This window comes from Sus scrofa, chromosome 4 (assembly GCF_054392235.1).
Source record: "Sus scrofa isolate SSC_HxYL_T2T_F1_AM1 chromosome 4, Sscrofa_HxYL_maternal_Yorkshire_Landrace_v2.0, whole genome shotgun sequence".
NCBI lineage: Eukaryota > Metazoa > Chordata > Mammalia > Artiodactyla > Suidae > Sus > Sus scrofa.
Window position 1 is genome coordinate 32,840,711 of NC_139386.1, and position 19,020 is coordinate 32,859,730.

The 19,020-nt window shown below is 39.8% G+C and overlaps 1 protein-coding gene across 3 annotated transcripts in view; it reads left to right on the forward strand.

Annotated features, from left to right (window-relative positions):
* Positions 1 to 19,020, forward strand: part of DPYS (dihydropyrimidinase) — an 87,309-nt gene that overhangs the window by 38,178 nt on the left and 30,111 nt on the right. For all 3 annotated transcript variants that reach the window (XM_085021893.1, XM_001925251.6, XM_013996559.3), the window contains exon 7: positions 2,758 to 2,900. In XM_085021893.1, the coding sequence (XP_084878019.1) occupies positions 2,758 to 2,900 (143 nt within the window). The remainder of the gene's footprint in view (positions 1 to 2,757; positions 2,901 to 19,020) is intronic.

Sequence of the window (19,020 nt, forward strand, 5' to 3'; positions counted from 1 at the left end):
TGGGTACCAAGAGAGTAATTCTTCAAGTCTTTGGGATGTAATAGCCCTTCTGTTTGATTTCCATGTTTTTGAATCCCAGTTCCTCATGTGCCACTGATATAGATACTTATAACGATTGAAACAACATGAAGAACTTTTATTATGTTCATACCTCCTTTTCATACAAAAATGTAGATGTCCCTTTTTAAGAACTTTTAATTTTTTTTCTTTTGGTCTTTTCTAGGGCCGCTACCATGGCATATGGAGGTTCCCAGGCTAGGGGTCCAATCAGAGCTGTAGCCGCTGGCCTATGCCAGGGCCACAGCAACGCGGGATCTGAGCAGCATCTGAGACCTACATCACAGCTCACGGCAACGCCGGCTCCTTAACCCACTGAGCAAGGCCAGGGGATCAAACCCGAAACCTCATGGGAACCCATCGTGGCGCAGTGCTTAACGAATCCGACTAGGAACCATGAGGTGGAGGGTTCGATCCCTGGCCTTGCTCAGTGGGTTAAGGATCTGGCGTCACCGTGAGCTGTGGTGTAGGTCGCAGACGAGGCTTGGATCCCGCATTGCTGTGGCTGTGGTGTAGGACAGCGGCTACAGCTCTGATTGGACTCCTAGCCTGGGAACCTCCATATGCCTTAGGAGCGGCCCTAAAAAAGGCAAAAACAAACAAACAAACAAGAACTTTTAAATATTATGTTTTGAAATACCTATGTGGTCACATTAACAATAATCCCAAGTATAGAAATAGATTTTTTTATTTCCTGATTTAAAAATTTCTCCCTAAGGATGAAGAAGAATCAAATAGCTAAATGTTTGTATATTATTCTGTACAGCCAGCTAACAGATGTCATTGCAAAGATCAGTAGGGGAGAAGTGCCCAGTTAGATCTGAGATCCTTGTTGTCATGCCATTCTCACCTACCTCTTAGAACCCCTCCCTTAGATGACACATTAATCACATCTTACACATCTCAGAATCACTTATACATAGCAGTCACTTCTAGCTCTAATTATCTACCACTTAATGTCACTTTTATTTCCCAAATGCCTTTTCACCTTCATGTCTTCCGTTCTACTTTGAGGCCATCTCTTGCTTGGACTATTGCAGTAGTCTCACAGCTGTTTCCTCTGCCTTCAATCTCTGGATTGCTACAATCTACTCTGTACTCCAGTACCAGAATTACCTTTCAAACATCAAAATCTATTTGTGCATTGTCTTCTCCAGAACCCTTTAATTCTCTCCATTACTTATTGGATGATATTTGAAAAATTAATTTACATGTAAGCATCTTCAGAACACCTCTAGAGCCCTATCTCCTGTTAATTGTCTTTTCCACCCCCTTTTACCTCTTCTCTAATTATAATCATTCCAGGTGACTTCTCTATCTTTTTGCTTAGACTTTCTTGATAACAGTCCATCCTTTCACTTTGAGCTTGTATTATTACAATGAGTAATTTCATTGCGGCAGATTTTCATAATATATAGTATATAAATGGCTTTAAAGTGATCGCATACTTCTTAACATATACGAAACTCTTATTTTCTGAAACTTTAAGATGTTAGGTTTATTTTATGGTAATATTGCTTTTAAGACATAGTTCTTAATTTTTTTTTTTTTTGAGACAGAGACCCTTTGATAAATAAACCATAAGGATGCTCTTGCTATTTAAATGTACATAGAGATACATTCTCAACATTAAAAAAAATAGTTTTAGAAGGATGATATCCCACTAAAGTTTGTCTATCTTAAAATCTCTCGCAATAGACTGTCCATGGACATGCAATTTTAAATAGCAGAATTTGGATTTCCTGCTATGGCACAGCGGGATTGGTGGCGTTTTGGGATCATTAGGACGCAGGTTCAATCCCTGGCCCGGCACAGTAGGTTAAGGATCCAGCATTGCTGCAGCTGTGGCATAGGTTTCGACTGTGACTTTAATCTGATTCCTGGCCTGGGAACGCCATATACTGTGGGGTGGCCAAAAATGAGGGGGGCAAAAGAAAAACACAAAATGGAATCTCTTAGTTGATTTTCCCCCTTCTAAAAGCATTGTTTCCGGGAGTTCCTGTTGTGGCTCAGTGGGTTAAGGACCCAAAGCTGTTTCTGTGAGGATGCAGGTTTGATCCCTGGCCTTGCTCAGTGGGTTAAGGATCTGGCATTGGTATAAGCTGCAGCATAGGTCACAGATGCTGCTTGGTTCAGTGTGGCCCTGGCTGTGGCAAAGGCCCCAGCTGAAGCTCTGAATCAACCCTTAGCCAGAGAACTTCCCCCATATGCTTCAAGTGCAGCTGTAAAAAGAAAAAAAAAAAAAAGTATTATCTGCTGATTTAAAGGTCTATCTTATTTTAACTCTATAATATTCCATCTACTGTCTACATGATCATCTCATAAATCTTAGGTCTGCATGAAACAAGCCAGATCATAAATATAGTAGGTGGCAGTGGTAGACTTTAAACAAGAATTGAAAATATTGTTACTAACATTTGGCTTTTGTCTGTGTGATACTGGGAAAAATTAGTGGGGGTGTTTTCTTAAGCTGACAGGGTTTTGAATAGTTATCCTTAGGCTTCCATATATAACCCCATTGTAATCATTATGATTATTTAATATTTATTAGAATTTACAGATGTGTTTGGCTCCATGATAGAAGAAATTAAGTGCAGTTCTATTTAGTTCTAAGAGATACAATCATGTAATTTTATTGATAGATTTTTAGTGTTTTATCATTGGAACAAATATATTTTTCTTCCTTGAATTGTTTTACAGCACAGTGGCAAAATGGATGAAAACCGATTTGTGGCAGTTACTAGCACAAATGCAGCTAAAATCTTTAATCTCTATCCAAGAAAAGGAAGAATAGCTGTGGGCTCAGATGCTGACATTGTGATTTGGGACCCAAAAGCTACAAGGTAAGTTTTTATATTCCTTGGCTTCCTCATGGGGAAAAAGCACTAACTTGCAAAGAAACTATTCACTGGCCTTGATCAGCCATTTCTTATTAGGTGATTTATTTAGCCAGGCTCAGGTATTTTGAGCCTCTGCATAAGATAAAGGTTGGATGTACAAACATTCTTTTGTTTTCCTTGGCATAGAGGAGGCAAAAGTTGTGTTGCTTACCATTCCCTGGAAATGCATATGTGTGGAAGAGCAATATGAATTTCCCACTCCAGTGCTTGGCAAACACCTGAGTTCACATAGAGGAAAGGTTTGGGGCCATGGAGAAAAGGAAAGGCTTAGTATGAAGAGGGCTGCATTGAAGACTTGAAATAATTACAGCCTTTTTAAATCTTTCAGATAGAAAAATTCCAGCACAAAGGATGTCGCTTTTAGTTAGCCAAATTTTCCAGCTGAGTTCATCTTGAGCCTGTCATTCCCAGTAGACTCCAGCTTTTTGTTTCCAATTTCCATAATTCTATGTTAATATTGCAGATTTAGCTGATTCCGCCAACTCAGAAAAGCATTCAATAGAGACTGAAGCTTTGTTAATTTTTCTGTATAGGATGTTGGCACAGACAACACCTGCATCGTGATTTGTGTTTTTCATAAACTCTGCAATTATAATGGAGAAAATCCCCCACACTTTAACATTTCGGGTGTGTGTGTCCATGTGTGTGCTTGCACATATTTGTGTGTAAACAGAGATATGATAAGACCTTCTACCTTCTTTAAATAGGCATTTATTCAAAGTCTATTAAATGTTTTATTGTATTAAACAAAGGTCTATGCAGGCATACCTTGTTTTATTGAACTTCACAGATAATTGTATTTTTAACTCTTTGAGGGTTTGTGGCAAATCTGCATGAAGCAAGTCTATCCATGCCATTTTTCCAACTGCATTTGCTCACTTCATGTCTCTGCGTCATATTTTGGTAATTCTTGCAATATTTCAAACTTTTTCATTATTATTACATTGGTTATGGTGATCTTTGATGTTACTGTTGTAATTGTTTTAGGATGAGCTGGGCCCAAGTGAGACAGTGAACTTAATCATTAAATGTTGCGTGTGTTCTCACTACTCCACCAAACAGCTGTTCCCCCATCTCTCTCCCTCTCCTTGGGCCTCCCTATTCCCTGAGACACAACAATATTGAAATTGGGCCAATTAATAACCCTGCAGTGGCCTCTAAGTGTTCATGTGAAAGGAACAGCTTCATGTCTCTCACTTTAAATCAAAAGCTAAAAATGATTAAGTAAGGAAGACAAGTCGAAAGCTAAGATAGGCCAAAAGCTAGGCATCTTGCACCAGACAGTTAGCCAAGTTGTGAATGCAAAAGAAAAGCTCTTGAAGGAAATTGAAAGTGCTACTCCAGTGAACACACAAGTGATGAGAAAGTGAAACGGCCTCATTGCTGGTATGAGGAAAGTTTGAGTGGTTTGGATAGAAGGTCATACCAGCTGCAACATTCCATTAAGCCAAAGCCTAATCCAGAGCAAGGCCCTGATTCTCCTCAATTCTATGAAGGCTGAGAGAGGTGAGGAAGCTGCTGAAAAAGAGCTCGAAGTTAGTAGAGATTGGTTCATGAGGTTTCAGGACAGAAGCCATCTCTATAATAAAAAGGTACAAGGTGAAGCAGCAAGTGCTGATGTAGAAGTTGCAGCATGTTAGCCAGAAGATCGAGTTCAGATAATTACTGAAGATGGATACACTAAACAGATTTTCAATGTAGATGAAACAGCGTATTTTGGAAGAAGATGCCATGTAGGACTTTCATAGCTAGAGAGGAAAAGTCAATGCTTGGCTTCAAAGCTTTAAAGGAAAGGCTGACTCTTATTAGGCGCCGGTGCAGCTGGTGACTTTAAGTTGAAGCCAATGCTCATTTACCATTCTGAAGATCCTAGGGGCCTTAAGAATTATGCTACATCTATTCTGCCTCTGCTCTATAAATGGAACAACGAAGCCTCGATGACAGTACATCTGTTCGCTGAATATTTTAAGCCCACTAATGAGATCTACTTCTCAAAAAAAGATTCCTTTTGAAATGTGACTCAAAATTGCTCATTTACTATGCACCTGGTCACCCAAGAGCTCTGATGGAGATGTACAGTGAAATTCATGTTGTTTTCATGCCAGCTACCACAACATCCATTCTGCTGCCTATGGATGAGGAATAATTTCAGCTTTCAAGTCTTAATTACTTATACATTTCATAAGACGGTGGTGGCCATAGATAATGATTCTTCTGATGGATCTGGGCAAAGTCAGGTGAAAACCCTCAGAAAAGGATTCACCATTCTAGATGCCATTAAAAACATTCATGATTCATGGAAAGAGATCAAAATATCAACATTCACAGGAATCTGGAAAAAGTTGAGTCCAACCCTCATGGATGACTTTGAGGGGTTCAAGACTTTAGTGGCGGAAGTAACTACAGATGTGATGGAAATAGCAAGAGAACTAGAATTAGAATTGAAGCCTGAACATGTGACTGAATTGCTATAATCTCATGATAAAACTTTCATGGATGAGAAGTTGCTTCTCATGGGTGAGCAAAGAAAGTGGTTTCTTGAAATCTATTCCTGATAAAGATGCTGTGAAGGTGTTGAAATGACAAAAAAGGATGTAGACTATTATGTAAACTTAATTGATAAAGCAGAGGCAGGCTTTAAAAGGATTAGCTCAAATTTTGAAAGAAGTTCTGCTGTGGATAAAATGCTATAAAACAGTATTGCATCTACCAAGAAATTGTTCACGAAAGAAAGAGTGAATCAATGCAGCAAACTTTATTGTTGTCTTATTTTAAGAAAATTTCACAGCCACCCCATCCTTCAGCAGTGATCATTCTGATATTAGTCAGAAACCCAGGCAAGACATCAAGGCAAGACCCTCCACCAGCAAAAAGATTAGGACTTTGCTGAAAGCTCAGAAGATGGTCAGCATTTTTTAGCCATAAAATAATTTTTAATTAGATACATATATTGTTTCTTTAGACATGATGATATTGCACATCTAATAGACTACAATACGATATAAACATAACTTTTATATGTCCTGGGAAATCAATAAATTCATGTGCCCTGTATATTGTGATATTCACTATATTGAGGAGGTTTGGAACCAAACCTGCACTATCTCCGAGGGGTGCCTGTATTCATCCAGGTTCATTATTCAGTGGCGCCTCCTCTTCCACAACCCTTTCTATCCTGTTTCTCACATTGTGGAGTTTTCACATTGAAAAAGATGTATAATGATAGTGCAAAATATTCTGATCATGGCTTAGAGAAAGGGTTGGAGAAGAAAGATGTAGAATTAAGTCCAAGAAATCCAAAGGATGCCAGATCACTTCAGTACATCCTGCCAAGTAAAGATTATATTTCTCCATGTTTCAAAAGGATATTAAAACAAGAAAAGAAAAACAAGATCTCCAGTTTTTTAAGAGAGTCTGAGGGTCAGAGAAATAGAACACTATATATAGTTCATCTGCCTTCCTGGTCACCACAGGCAAAATAACTGAAGACACCTAAAAATGAAAAAGGGCTGTAAGACATGACACCAGCCAAACTAGATAAATATAAAATAGCCATAGTAGTACATACCTTGTCTTTTTGTAACACTTTCCTGGGTTACAAAGCATTTTCATATTCCTCATGTGGTTCTAACAAAAACCGTACAAAGTAGCCACAGTAATTATTAATATCTCATACAGATGACAGAATAGACACTCAGAGATCTTAAATGACATGCCTGGGTCCTCTGGCTTGGTTTTTTTTTTTTTTTTTTTTTTTTTTGGTCTTTTTGTATTTTCTAGGGCTGCACCCATGGCATATGGAGGTTCCCAGGCTAGGGATCTAATCGGAGCTGTAGCTGCCGGCCTACGCTAGAGCCACAGCAATGCCAGATCCAAGCCGAATATGCGACCTGCACCACAGCTTATGGCAATGCTGGATCCTCTACCCACTGAGCGAGGCCAGGGATCGAACCTGCAATCTCATGGTTCCTAGTCGGATTCGTTAACCACTGAGCCATGATGGGAATTTGAGATGGTATTTTAAAAAATTTTTAATTGGAATATAGTTGATTTACAAGGTTGTGTTCATTTCAGGCATACGGCAAAGTAAATCAGTCATACATATACATATATCCATTCCTTTTCAGATTCTTTTCCCATATAGGTTATTACATATTATTGAGTAAATTTCCCTATGCTATACAGTACATCCTTGTTACTTATCTATTTTATATATAGCAATGTATATATGTATTAGTCTCAACTCCCTAATTTATATCCCCCCCATGTTTCCTCTTTAGTGAACATAAGTTTGGTTTCAAAATATTTGAGTCTGTTTTATAAATTCTATTGTATCATTTCTATTAGCCAACACATATTAGTGATCTCATATATTTGTCTTGCTTTGTCTGACTTCACTTAGTATAATAATTTCTAGGTCCATCCATGTTGCTGCAAATGGCATTCTTTTTTGGCTGAGTAATATTCCATTGTTTATATGTACCACATCCTCTTCATCCAGTCCTCTGTCAGTGGACATTTAGGTTATTTCAGTGTCTTGGCGTTGTAAATAGTGCTGCACTGAACATAGGGGTGCATTATCTTTTCAAATTATGGTTTTCTCCAGGTAGATGGTTGGGTCATGTGGTGATTCTATATTTAGTTTTTTAAGGATCCTCCATACTATGTTCCATAGTGATTGCACCAGCTTACATTCCCACCAACAGTATGGGAGTGTTCCTTTTTCTCCACACTCTCTCCAGCATTTATTGTTTTTTGATGATGGCCATTCTGACTGGTGTGAGATGATGCCTTATTGTAGTTTTGATTTACATTTCTCTAATAATTAGCAATGACAAGCATCTTTTCATTTGATTTTTGGCCTTCTGTATATCTTCTTTGGAAAAATGTCTATTTAGATCTTCTGCCCATTTTTTGGACTGGATTGTTTGTTTTTTTGATATTCAGCTGTGTGAGTTGTTGATATGTTTTGGAAATTAATCCCTTGTCAGTTGCTTCATTTGCAAATATTTTATCCCATTCTGTGGGTAGTCTTTTCATTTTGTTTATGGTTTCCTTTGCTGTGCAAAAGCTTCTAAGTTAATTAGGTCCCGTCTCTTCATTTTTGTTTTTATTTTCATTACCCTAGGAGGTGAACCCAAAAAGATGTTGCTGCAATATATGTCAAAGAATTTTCTGCCTATGTTTTCCTTTAAGAGTTTTATAGTCTCTGGTCTTATGTTTAGCTCTTTAATCTAATTTGAGTTTATATTTATGTGTGGTGTCAGAAAGTGTTATAATTTCATTCTTTTACACATAGTTTCCAGTTTTCCCAGCACCATTTATTGAAGGGACTGTCTTTTCTCCATTGTATATTCTTGCCTCCTCTGTCATAGACTAATTGACCATAGTTGCGTGGGTTTCTTTCTGGGCTTTCTATGCTGTTCCACTGATTTATATTTCTGTTTTTGTGCCAGAACCATACTGTTCTGATTATTGTAGCTTTGTAATAAAATCTGAAGTCAAGGAGACCAGTTCTTCCAGCTTCAGTTTTCTTTCTCAAAATTGCTTTGGCTATTTAGGGTCTTTTGTCTTCCCATACAAATTAAAATTTTTTTTGTTCTACTTCTGTGAAAAAAAATGCTGTTGGTACTTTGATAGGAATTGCACTGAATCTTTAGATTGTCTTGGATAGTATAGTCATTTTGGCAGTGTTGATTCTTCCTCCTTCAGCTTGGTGTTGATGAACTGGGACCAGGACCTACTACCATCAAGCTCTCAGACTGTGCTGGTTTTCATTATGCCTAGAGCTTAGTTATACATAATAAGCAGACATTGGTAGAGAAGACCCAGCACTAAAATCAAATGCTAATATGTATCCTTACCTCACCCCCCCAAAAATATATATAAATATTTAATTTCCTATTACCATTACATAATAAAGTGAAGGATGGGTATTATATAAGAAATACTAGAGAACTAATGAGAGAAAATAATAGAAAGAAACTTAAAAGCACAGAAACTTTTTAGTTTGACCTTAAATTAGTTATTCTTAGGCTAAAAATGAGGGAAATTAGCAGGTAATATATAGGTCTTAAAAAAACTAAACATCTGGATCATTATGGGCTATTCTGAAACAACTGAATAAGAAAGAAAGGACAAAGAATGTTATAGAAATCAGTAGCTAACACTTTTGAGAGAGCAGTCTAAATTTATATCATCTAAAAACGTGACTCAAAGAGACATAATCACAGTCTATAAATATCCTCCAAGCACAATATATGTGGTAAATAAGGAATGTGAATTATGCACAACCTTGAGCTTAGGTCATTTTTCCTTTGTCCAGTTGTCTAAGGGAGACAGTGCTTTCCACCTGGGTTGGTGTTGTCCTCAGACATTACCACAACCAAGGAAACTCTTAAGGCTGGAGACACCCAGGTGTAGGGTTAAAACGAAGATCCGCAGGGAACGGCCTGCCCATGGTTCTCCACCCTGCTAGGAACTAGACCGGACAGCCATCCCTCAGCAGAATGATTTCGTTTCTCCTTCCCCTTTGAAAAGGAACATACTTTTGAACAAGGAGAAAATGTGTTTATCATGGTATACATCCAAAGAGAATTTGATGGAAACCGGGATGTTGATTCCTTATTTAGGTCGATCAGAACCCCAGCCTTCTCTATTCTCGGCCTGCTTGTTAGAAGAAAGGTGCTCATTGGTGTGGGCTGCTCCTGACCCCAAATGAATGCTGATGACCCCAAGGAGGACCTTGTCTGGTGCTCGATAGTATTTTTAGCTTTTCCTAACTGTCTATACATGACCATAGGTGCCACTGTCCTACCTCTGAGACAGCCTGCTTTCCTCGCCCTGCAGAAGGAGTTCTCTGGAACACGCACACCTACACTGCACCATAGCCTTTATTCACTTCTGCTCATGAACAGTCTCAAAGTCTAATTTCATTTTTTAAAATAAACATTTTAGGGAAAACCCATTGTGGCACAGGGGGTTAAGAACCTGACTAGTATCCATGAGGATGTGGGTTTGATCCCTGGGTTTGTTCAGTGGGTTAAGGATCCAGGGTTGCCACAAGCTGTGGTGTAGGTTATAGACGCGGCTTGGATGTGGCCTTGCTGTGGCTGTGGTGTAGGCTGGCAGCTGCAGCTCTGATTTGACACCTAGCCCAGGAACTTGCATAAGCCATAAGAACTTACATATGCCCCCCTCCCCCAAAAAATGAATAAAATAATATAAAATAAACATTTTATTTCAAAATAGTTTTAGATTTACAGAAAAGTTGCAAAGATAGCAGAGAGCTCTCAGATGCCCCACACTCATTTTCTATTATGATTATATTTCATTACTCTGGTACATTTGTTACAATGATTGAACCACTATTGATATGTTGTTGTTAATTAAAGTATCTACTTTTTGAGACTTTCTGGGTTTTGCTTCATATTCTCTTTCCATTCCAGAATCCCATCCAGGACACTCCATGACATTTGGTCATCATGTTTCCTTAGGTTCCTCTGGTCTTTGAGAATTTCTCTGGCTTTATTTTTGATGACCATGACAGTTTTGAGTGTTTCTCTCTTTTTATTTTTTCATGTTTCTCTCATCATTAGCCTGAGGTTATGGGTTTGGGGAGGAAGACCATAGAGGCAAAGTACCATTTCCATCACATCCTTTCAAGGGTACCTGCTGTCAGGGTGACTTCTCACTGCTGTTTTTTTTGTTTGTTTGTTTGTTTGTTTTTTGTCTTTTTGCCATTTCTTGGGCTGCTCCCGTGGCATATGGAGGTTCCCAGGCTAGGGGTTGAATCGGAGCTGTAGCCACTGGCCTACACCAGAGCCACAGCAACGCGGGATCCGAGCCGCGTCTGCAACCTACACCACAGCTCACGGCAACGCCGGATCGTTAACCCACTGAGCAAGGGCAGGGATTGAACCCGCAACCTCATGGTTCCTAGTCGGATTCGTTAACCACTGCGCCACGACGGGAACTCCTCACTGCTGTTATTGACCCAAATCAGCTGTGTCTGGTTTCTCCACTGTACAGCTACTCATTTCTTCCTCTTTCCATATGGTACTTTTTAGAAGGGAGGTACTTGGCACAGCCCACACTTAAGGAGTAGAGAATGATGCTCTAGTGTTACGTTTTAACACTGATTCTACATCCCCAGAGCCTGACCCAGTTCAATACAGAGTAGAAGCACAATAAATGTTGAAGGGGTAAGTGAGAAGGATATAGGTCTCGCACTGGATGGAACACTGATGTGATTAGAACATGGCATACACTCTATTATATACTTGGAGGTTGGTAAGAGAGTAGGTCTTAAATGTTCTTGCCACAGGAAAAAAAAAAAAAGATTATGTAACATGATGGAGGAGCTTTGGCAGTAATCATTTTTCATGTATAAGTGTATCAAATCATGTGTACCTTAAACTTACACAATGCTACATGTCAGTTATATTTCAGTAAAGCTGGGAAAGGTAAAAAAAATGGCATAAAGTAAAACTGGAAAGATTTTATTCAGCAACAATTATAGTGAGAGGAAAAGTAAGAAGCATAGCATTTCTTCACACTTTTAACTTATTGCAAGTTATCAATAAATAATTGTGGGAAGAATAAGTGAATGAAGGTGAATAAAGGAGAAAGAATTTTCCAAGGAAAGGAGGAAGCTGCTTTTCCGAGTGTCTTTTTTTTTGCCGCACCCATGGTATATAGAAATTCCTGGGTCTGGGATTGAACCTGAGCCACAGCAGTGACAATGCAGAATCCTTCACTGCTAGGCCACCCCCCTGCCCCCATCATTTTTGAGGCTGGGGAGCAATTAGTTTTTTAAGTAGCTTTTATAAGGAGAGAGGAAAATGAAGTTAACAGAGAGCTATTTTCCTGGTTCTTTCATTCATGCATTCACTCAGCAAGTAGTACAGCTAAGAGCCAGAAAAGAGGGCTAAAGTCGTACGAGAGCCAGGTCTGCTGGGAAGCCGACAGTCTATGGAGAAGGGATAGGATATAAAGTCAAATAGCTTCAGTGTCAGAGGAATGTGTTAAGAATATCACATGCACGGCAGAAACAAGATGCCATTGACGTTTAGAGAAGGAAGATCATTAGTGCAGTCACTGGCATAGGACCTAGGACCACAGGAGAGAGGAGAGGAAATGAGACTTCTGAGCCTGCGAGTCAAGGCTAAACATTCAGAGGAGATAAACTGAGGCATTAGTGGGAGAGTCTGAGTGGAGGCAGTTGAGGCAAGAGAATAGAGAAGAGAATAGATCTAAGAAAACAGATTCAGGCCGTGGAAGGGAGTGGGAGGATGAGGAGGTCATGGGCTGGTTCTCTCCAAGTTGTTTTTTTTTTTTTTTTTTGGTATTTTCTAAGGCTGCACCCATGGCGTACGGAGGTTCCCAGGCTAGGGGTCTAATTGGGCCTGTAGCCGCCGGCCTACACCACAGCCACAGAAACATGGGATCCGAGATGAGTCTGTGACCGACACCGCAGCTCATAGCAACACTGGATGCTTAACCCACTGAGTGAGGCCAGGGATCGAACCTACCACCTCATGGTTCCTAGTTGGATTCGTTAACCAGTGAACCACGATGGGAACTCCTCTCTCCAGTTTTAATTTTTATTACAGACAGGCAATTTTAAACTGTGGAGAAGCATTGTTTAATCAAATGAACAAATATATATTTTTATGTATATGATTTTTTTGCAAAAAAAAGATACTTCTTTTTATTTTACCTAAATGATTTTAATATTATCTGAAGGCTGGTTACATGGAGGCTTTCTATCTGATCACACCAGTAGCGGTTGGATAGAATTTTCCTTTGAAATTTCCAGAAAGATTTTAGCAAAAACAGTTGCCCAGCAACTGTTTTGACTAGTTAGTATGTCAAGTGAGAGCAATGTGCATTTCACCCTAGAGCCTGAAGAGGGCGCCCATAGCCCACACTGAGCCAGGGGCCCCAACCAGGCCATTCTAGCTGCTGGTTATGCAAGAACAAGCTGGCCTCTGGAGGATGGATGCACTTGCTAATGATTTTTGGCTTCATGGTACATAGATGTTTTCCTTTATTTTTTTCTTTTTTAAAAATTCTCATTACTTATTAATGGCATGGAGAAGTAAATATACTTGCAACACAATCTGTAACCTTAAAAGTGGACTGCATTAAAATTACTGAGGCAAATCAGGGGAAAGAAAAGCAGGGCAGCTTTGCCTTTTCTCTTTTAAACCTGTAAAAAAACAGGTAATTCCAGGGTGAAGAATCTGACATGTGGTAATGGGTGAGAGAGGATCGGGAGTGGGAGTCTATAGAGAAGGTTTGGACTTCCTGATGAAATATTACTTACACCTGTAAAAAGTTCCTGCAGACATCAACTACAGTAGCTCTTCTGTGTCATTGCACAATCAAAACAAACTACATTTGGTGCATATGGAACATTCACCTATTTCAGAAGTGAAAAGAGTCTGCTGTGTTCAGCTGACGGCCAACAGTTTTGCTTATGACAAAGGTATGTGTCCTAACACGTCACTACTTGGGTCCTAGCTTCCAGTTTAAGGACACATTGCCTATCTAAATGTTTGGCCCATTTCTGTAAGATGTCTTGGTACTTAGAGTCAGGGGGACAAAATCAGGAGTATGATTTTCATGTGATGTCAAAACAGAATCTTGTGGTATCTTGTGGTCAAGAGACCAGTTAAATTGGCCAATTTGTTAAAAACCTGATTAGAGAAGATGGCATGTAAGTTACTTGCAAGCCCATAGCAGCAGCAGTAACTCATGTTCTAGCAATTTAAGACTATCCTATGAGCTTCTGTTCTTCTGTATTCATTAAATAGCACTTAGTTACTATGGCAACTGTCCCTTTTCAGTATTTATGAGCTGCAGGGTATCTCACAGAATCTGAAGCACACAAACACACAGCTAACACATTGTATGCACTGGGAGATTTAATGAAGACTGCTAGGCTGGATCATATTTTGCAAAGGAGGCATACTCTGCTCATAGTTATTTTCGTTTATTATTTTTTGAACTCGGTTATAGCAGACTCTGACCTTGAATATGCCATTCTTGAAGGCATTGTGCCGTCTTTCCTGCTTAATTTCCTTCCTTTTTTCATTGAAGATAGAGATAAATGAATTTAACTATATTCAGAAAAGAGTAATGACTTGCAGCTTATGAAAGTGCCCCTCTGGATTCTAGAGAGGGCCTCATGTGTGAAAGAAAGCAGGGGAAGAATGACTATTTCATCCCTGAGTGGGGATTGTGAGACAGAGGGGGAAAGAAGAAATAAGGAGTAAGGTGCCCTTTGGCAAATAGTGATGACTTGGATTATTGTTATAGCTGTGTTATTAGTGGCTATTTCATGGAAGCTACTAGGCATTTTCCCTTGACCTTGCACATTGTGTATCATTTAACTAATTTGTACACTGTGATCTTCCATCTCAAAGAAGCGTTTGTGTGCACACATACTAGCATACACTTACACAAAGGCACATAAACACAGCAGCCTTTTATCTGCTTGCTAATGTTGGTCATTTACAACATTCACACTCTGCTTTTAATGCATTTCTGAGAGTATTTATAACTCACTCCTCTCCCCCTCCCCAAACCCACACCATCACAAAGGGAAAAGGGAAGGAGACCCAGGCTTTGTAACAGGTGGGGGTGGGATGAAAATGAGGATGGTTTATTCTGTGGTTTTTCACCACATTGTCTTGCAACATTCAAGGAGGCAGCATGGCAGCAGGTGGAGGTTGTCCAGGCTCTGCATTTGCACAGCTGTCCAGGCACCTGTCACATCATAGTTACCGTAGATTTATAGAGAAATTATGACTGTTTTCTGGCAAATGATAGCAAAATGTCATGAGGAATAAATGACTTTGCTAATCCACATGCAATCTAGCCCACTTTCTCAGCTGCTAGGGGCAGGAGCAGAACTAGAGTGTCAAGAGAGAGGCTTTGGGGTTCAATTCCTACTCCATCTGCCACATACTAACTGGATGTGACCTTGGGAATGTTGCTTAATTTTTCTGAATTTCAGTCACTTTATTTACAAAATAGAGATGATGATTATGTTTCCCTCATAGCATGCTATGTTTAAAACAGCACAGGTAAAATGTTTGGTATAATAAAAGAAATGAAAAACTATTAAAATAACTGAAATACTGGTACATAATTCATGTTCAGTAGTGCCTGGCATGCTGTAGGTGCTCAGTAGTAGTAGTAGGTGGTCAGTGGCAGTAAATGGTTAAATAAGTGGGAGCTATTTTTAACTATAGTTTTGATTAAAAAGACATAGCAGTAATGACTTAATTCAGACAGGACCAAAAGATACTAAAATTATTTATCATTTAAAATCTCCATCTCATATTTCTTACACACCTGCTATTTGCACTAGGAATAACTAAAATTAAGACACTTAGATGAATTCTTTTGGCTTCAAAAACCTGATTAAATCAGAGCTCTTGTGTGCCCTCAGAGCTGACTCCTTTGAAAAATTATTTGCAGTGAAACTGTTTCAACAAACCACCTAAGATCCATTTTGTGACCTTCAGAAGACATTTACTTTTAAAAAAAGTTCTGGACTGTGCATGAAAAAAAGCTAGCTTGCTGATTACACATGGGTAACATTTTAACCACTATTTATTCCAGGTTGTTTATTTAAACATGTTCTTATGCAACTGAACCTTTCAAGTGAACTAGAAATGATTTCCAAGGACTTCACTACTAATAGCTGCAATTTTTTTTTTTTCAAATTATAAAAGAAAATCAGCTTAGGAACAGATCACAGTAACCCATTCTATCATTGATGGATTTGTCTTTGTGGGAGTAAGCACCATTTATTTTAAGCATTAGGATTTGGACAAAAAATAAGCACCAAAAGGAGGTAGTTGTGTGAAAGGCATAGGTTTTTCTAACTAAGCCCCTGCTATATTTTTCTTCCTACCTGACACATAAATTTTTCTGTCTTTGGCATTTGCCTGTCTTATTTACAGCTATGTCTCTAGGTACAAAAAACAGTGCCAGGAATACATAGCAGTTCAATAATTATTTATTGAGTATATACAACAGATACTAAGTGTCTTGTGTCAGTGAATAAATGTGTGATTTTAAAATTTTGATTGGGCTTTGTTTATCTGCTCCTGAAACAGGTTCAAGATCCGGGTTTTACATTTTTCCCTCTGAGTTACAAAAAAAAAAAAAAAAAAAAAAAAATTCTTGGCACTTCTGTCTTCTCCTTCCCCAAAGCAGTGCTTGACAAAGATGCATTCCAGAGTCACTGGCCAATAGCATTGCCAGACTTGGCCATGAATGTGGCTTAAGCCAGATTGGATCCTTTTGTGGGTTAAACAATTCTGTGGTTTGGTCCCAGACTCACTCCTAGTTTTGGCCAGTTATCTTGAAAACATGGGTCCTTGGCTACAGAGGGAACAGAAGATGAAGTGAAAACAGATCAAAGGAAATTTAGTATCGGTACCTGAAAAGAATCCCAGGGTCCTCATATTCTTAAAGCACAGCACAGAGCTGTGACCTTTGGAGAGAGCACCTGTATACATATGTTGTTCCCTTCAGAAGCTAATCACGTGAAAGTCTACTTGGAGGCAGTGAGTAATTTAGGGAGGTGCAGTGTTTTTAAATAGCCTGAACAAAACTAAACCCAAAAAACTCTTAAAGTAAGCTGATTTACCATTTTTTAAGGTTCTCAGAGTATGGTCCCTGGACCAGCAGCTTTAACATCATCTGGGGGAAGTTCCCCTTGTGGCTTAGTGGTAATGAACCCAAGTAGTATCCATAAGGAATTCAGGTTTACTCCTTGGCCTTGTTCAGTGGGTTAAGGATCCTGTGCTGCCATGAGCTATGGTGTAGGTTGCAGACACAGCTCGGATCTTGCGTTGCTGTGGCTGTGGCATAGGCTGACAACTGCAGCTCCGATTCATCCCCTAGCCTGTGAACTTCCATGTGCTGCAGGTGCAGCCCTAAAAAAAAAAAAAAAAAAAAAAAAAAAAAAAAAAAAAATCATCAGAGAATTTATTAGAAATACAAATTCTCAGGCACCTTCTGGGATCTGTTGCCCCAGAAACTCTGCCAGAGAACAGAGAAGCCCAGCAACCTGTGTTTTCACAAGCCCTTCATGGGGGGGCTTTAGACCTGTCTCTGTACCTATTTTATTATTCTAATTGCATCCTTCATCCTTGTAATATAGAATATTGGTATCTACCTAAGACATGTGCACATAGCCTATGACTATTTTCTCTTCATCAAGCCCTCTGGTTACAGCCACATCTATTTTGCACAACATATATGTTGGCCCTGATTCCCCCATTCTTGTCATGTATAAACTGAGCTTAAGTTTATAGGTCCAGGAGTTCCTGTTGTGGCGCAGCAGAAACAATTCTGACTAGGAACCATGAGGTTGCAGGTTTAATCCCTAGCCTTACACAGTGGGTTAAGGATCCGACATTGCTGTGAGCTGTGGTGTAGGTTGCAGATGTGGCTTGAATCTTGCGTTGCTGTGGCTGTGATATAAGCTGGCAGCTGTAGCTCTGATTCAACCCCTTGCCTGGGAACCTCAATATGCCACGGGTGCACCCTAAAAATGCGCAAAAAAAAGTTTATGTCCACATACACACATATATGGGGTCATGCAGTGATAAGCTGGAGTGCTAAGCAGGCCGCCCCTGAATCCAAGGTCAGAGCTTTCCTCCTGGGCAGCAGGGCAGCAGATTGCATGCTCTGTCCTTGGTGACAAGTGTTTACTTGGCCGGTGAGTGGCATAGGTCCTAGCAAACCTGCCAGTGCTCTTGGACGTCACTTCCCAGCACATCCTGATGGCTGGGGGATTCTTTACACACCAGAAGACAGTTGGCTTTTTCCACTTGAGAATTCCTGGTCCTGGGGAACACCTACTTGGTGCCCTCCAGGAGAGCAGCCTGTGCAAAACAGAGAGAGCTTGGGAAGGAAAGTCAGGGTACATTAGGTTTATTTTGCAGCTGCAGTTGGAGTCACATTAAAACTATTGCCTAATTTCCTTTGTCTAACTTGATTTCTCTTTGGCTGGAAGGCAAGTGGATCAATATTGTTTTTTATGCTGAGATCATGTTGCCTGAAGGAAATTTTCCATCAGTTCACTATCCCTGCCTTCAGTCCTGTAATTGGGGCTGTGGGCTAACTAGGCGATGGCCTCCTGGACGTGCACACAAGGCCCACCATCTGCTCTGAGCCTACTGCAAGCCTTCTGGAGGAGTCACATGGGCTGCCCGCTAGGCAGAGCTTGGCGTTTGTGCCAGCCTTTCTGCACATTTCCCTGGCCATACGCTAACTTAAACAGCTTTGTTTTGTTTTGTTTTTTCTTTTCTATGAAGCCTTTTTCTCCCTACCTTTCTCTCCTTTTCTGTATTTGGAGTGCTCTCTGCTTCTTCAAAATTTCTTAAAGTGGATTTTTTAGATCTCTGTTATAATATTTTCCTCCTGTCCCTCCCTCCCCACCCCACCCCCACTGTGATGCTGCCCTTTTTTATTAGCAGGGAGGAAAACGTTTATACTTTGCTCTCGTTTCTATCCTCCTACTAGGCATTTAAGGAAAGCTGAGTCTAGAGGCAGAAAAATGAGAAGGCAGTTTGGCCACACACAAAAAAAATTGGAGCATTTATCTGTGCGGAAGGATTGCTGAATTCCTCACATGGTGGCAGTGGGGGAGAAAGATAGTATTAACCGGTTATCCATAAAGCTGTATTTATTGCACACATTTTATATTAAAAAAAGCATAATAAATGGCATTGCTAAGAGCTGAGCGGAACCTAAATATAAGGTGTAACACCCACCATCAAAGAGGCTGCATTCTGGTTTGACAGACAAGATGTTAATATGGGAAAGGATAAGATAGCTCTTAGAAGAAGAAAATTATAACTGCACAGCACATCAGTTCAAGAAGTGTGGAGGGTCTCACGTGTTTGACTCCTACCAATGAGTCATCCAAATTACTGTCCTGAGTTGAGGTCATCAAACATTCGCAGAAGACCGGGTTGGGCATGGGAAAGGGCTTTGGACTAGCTAAATCTTTGCAGGTGACCCTCCAGAT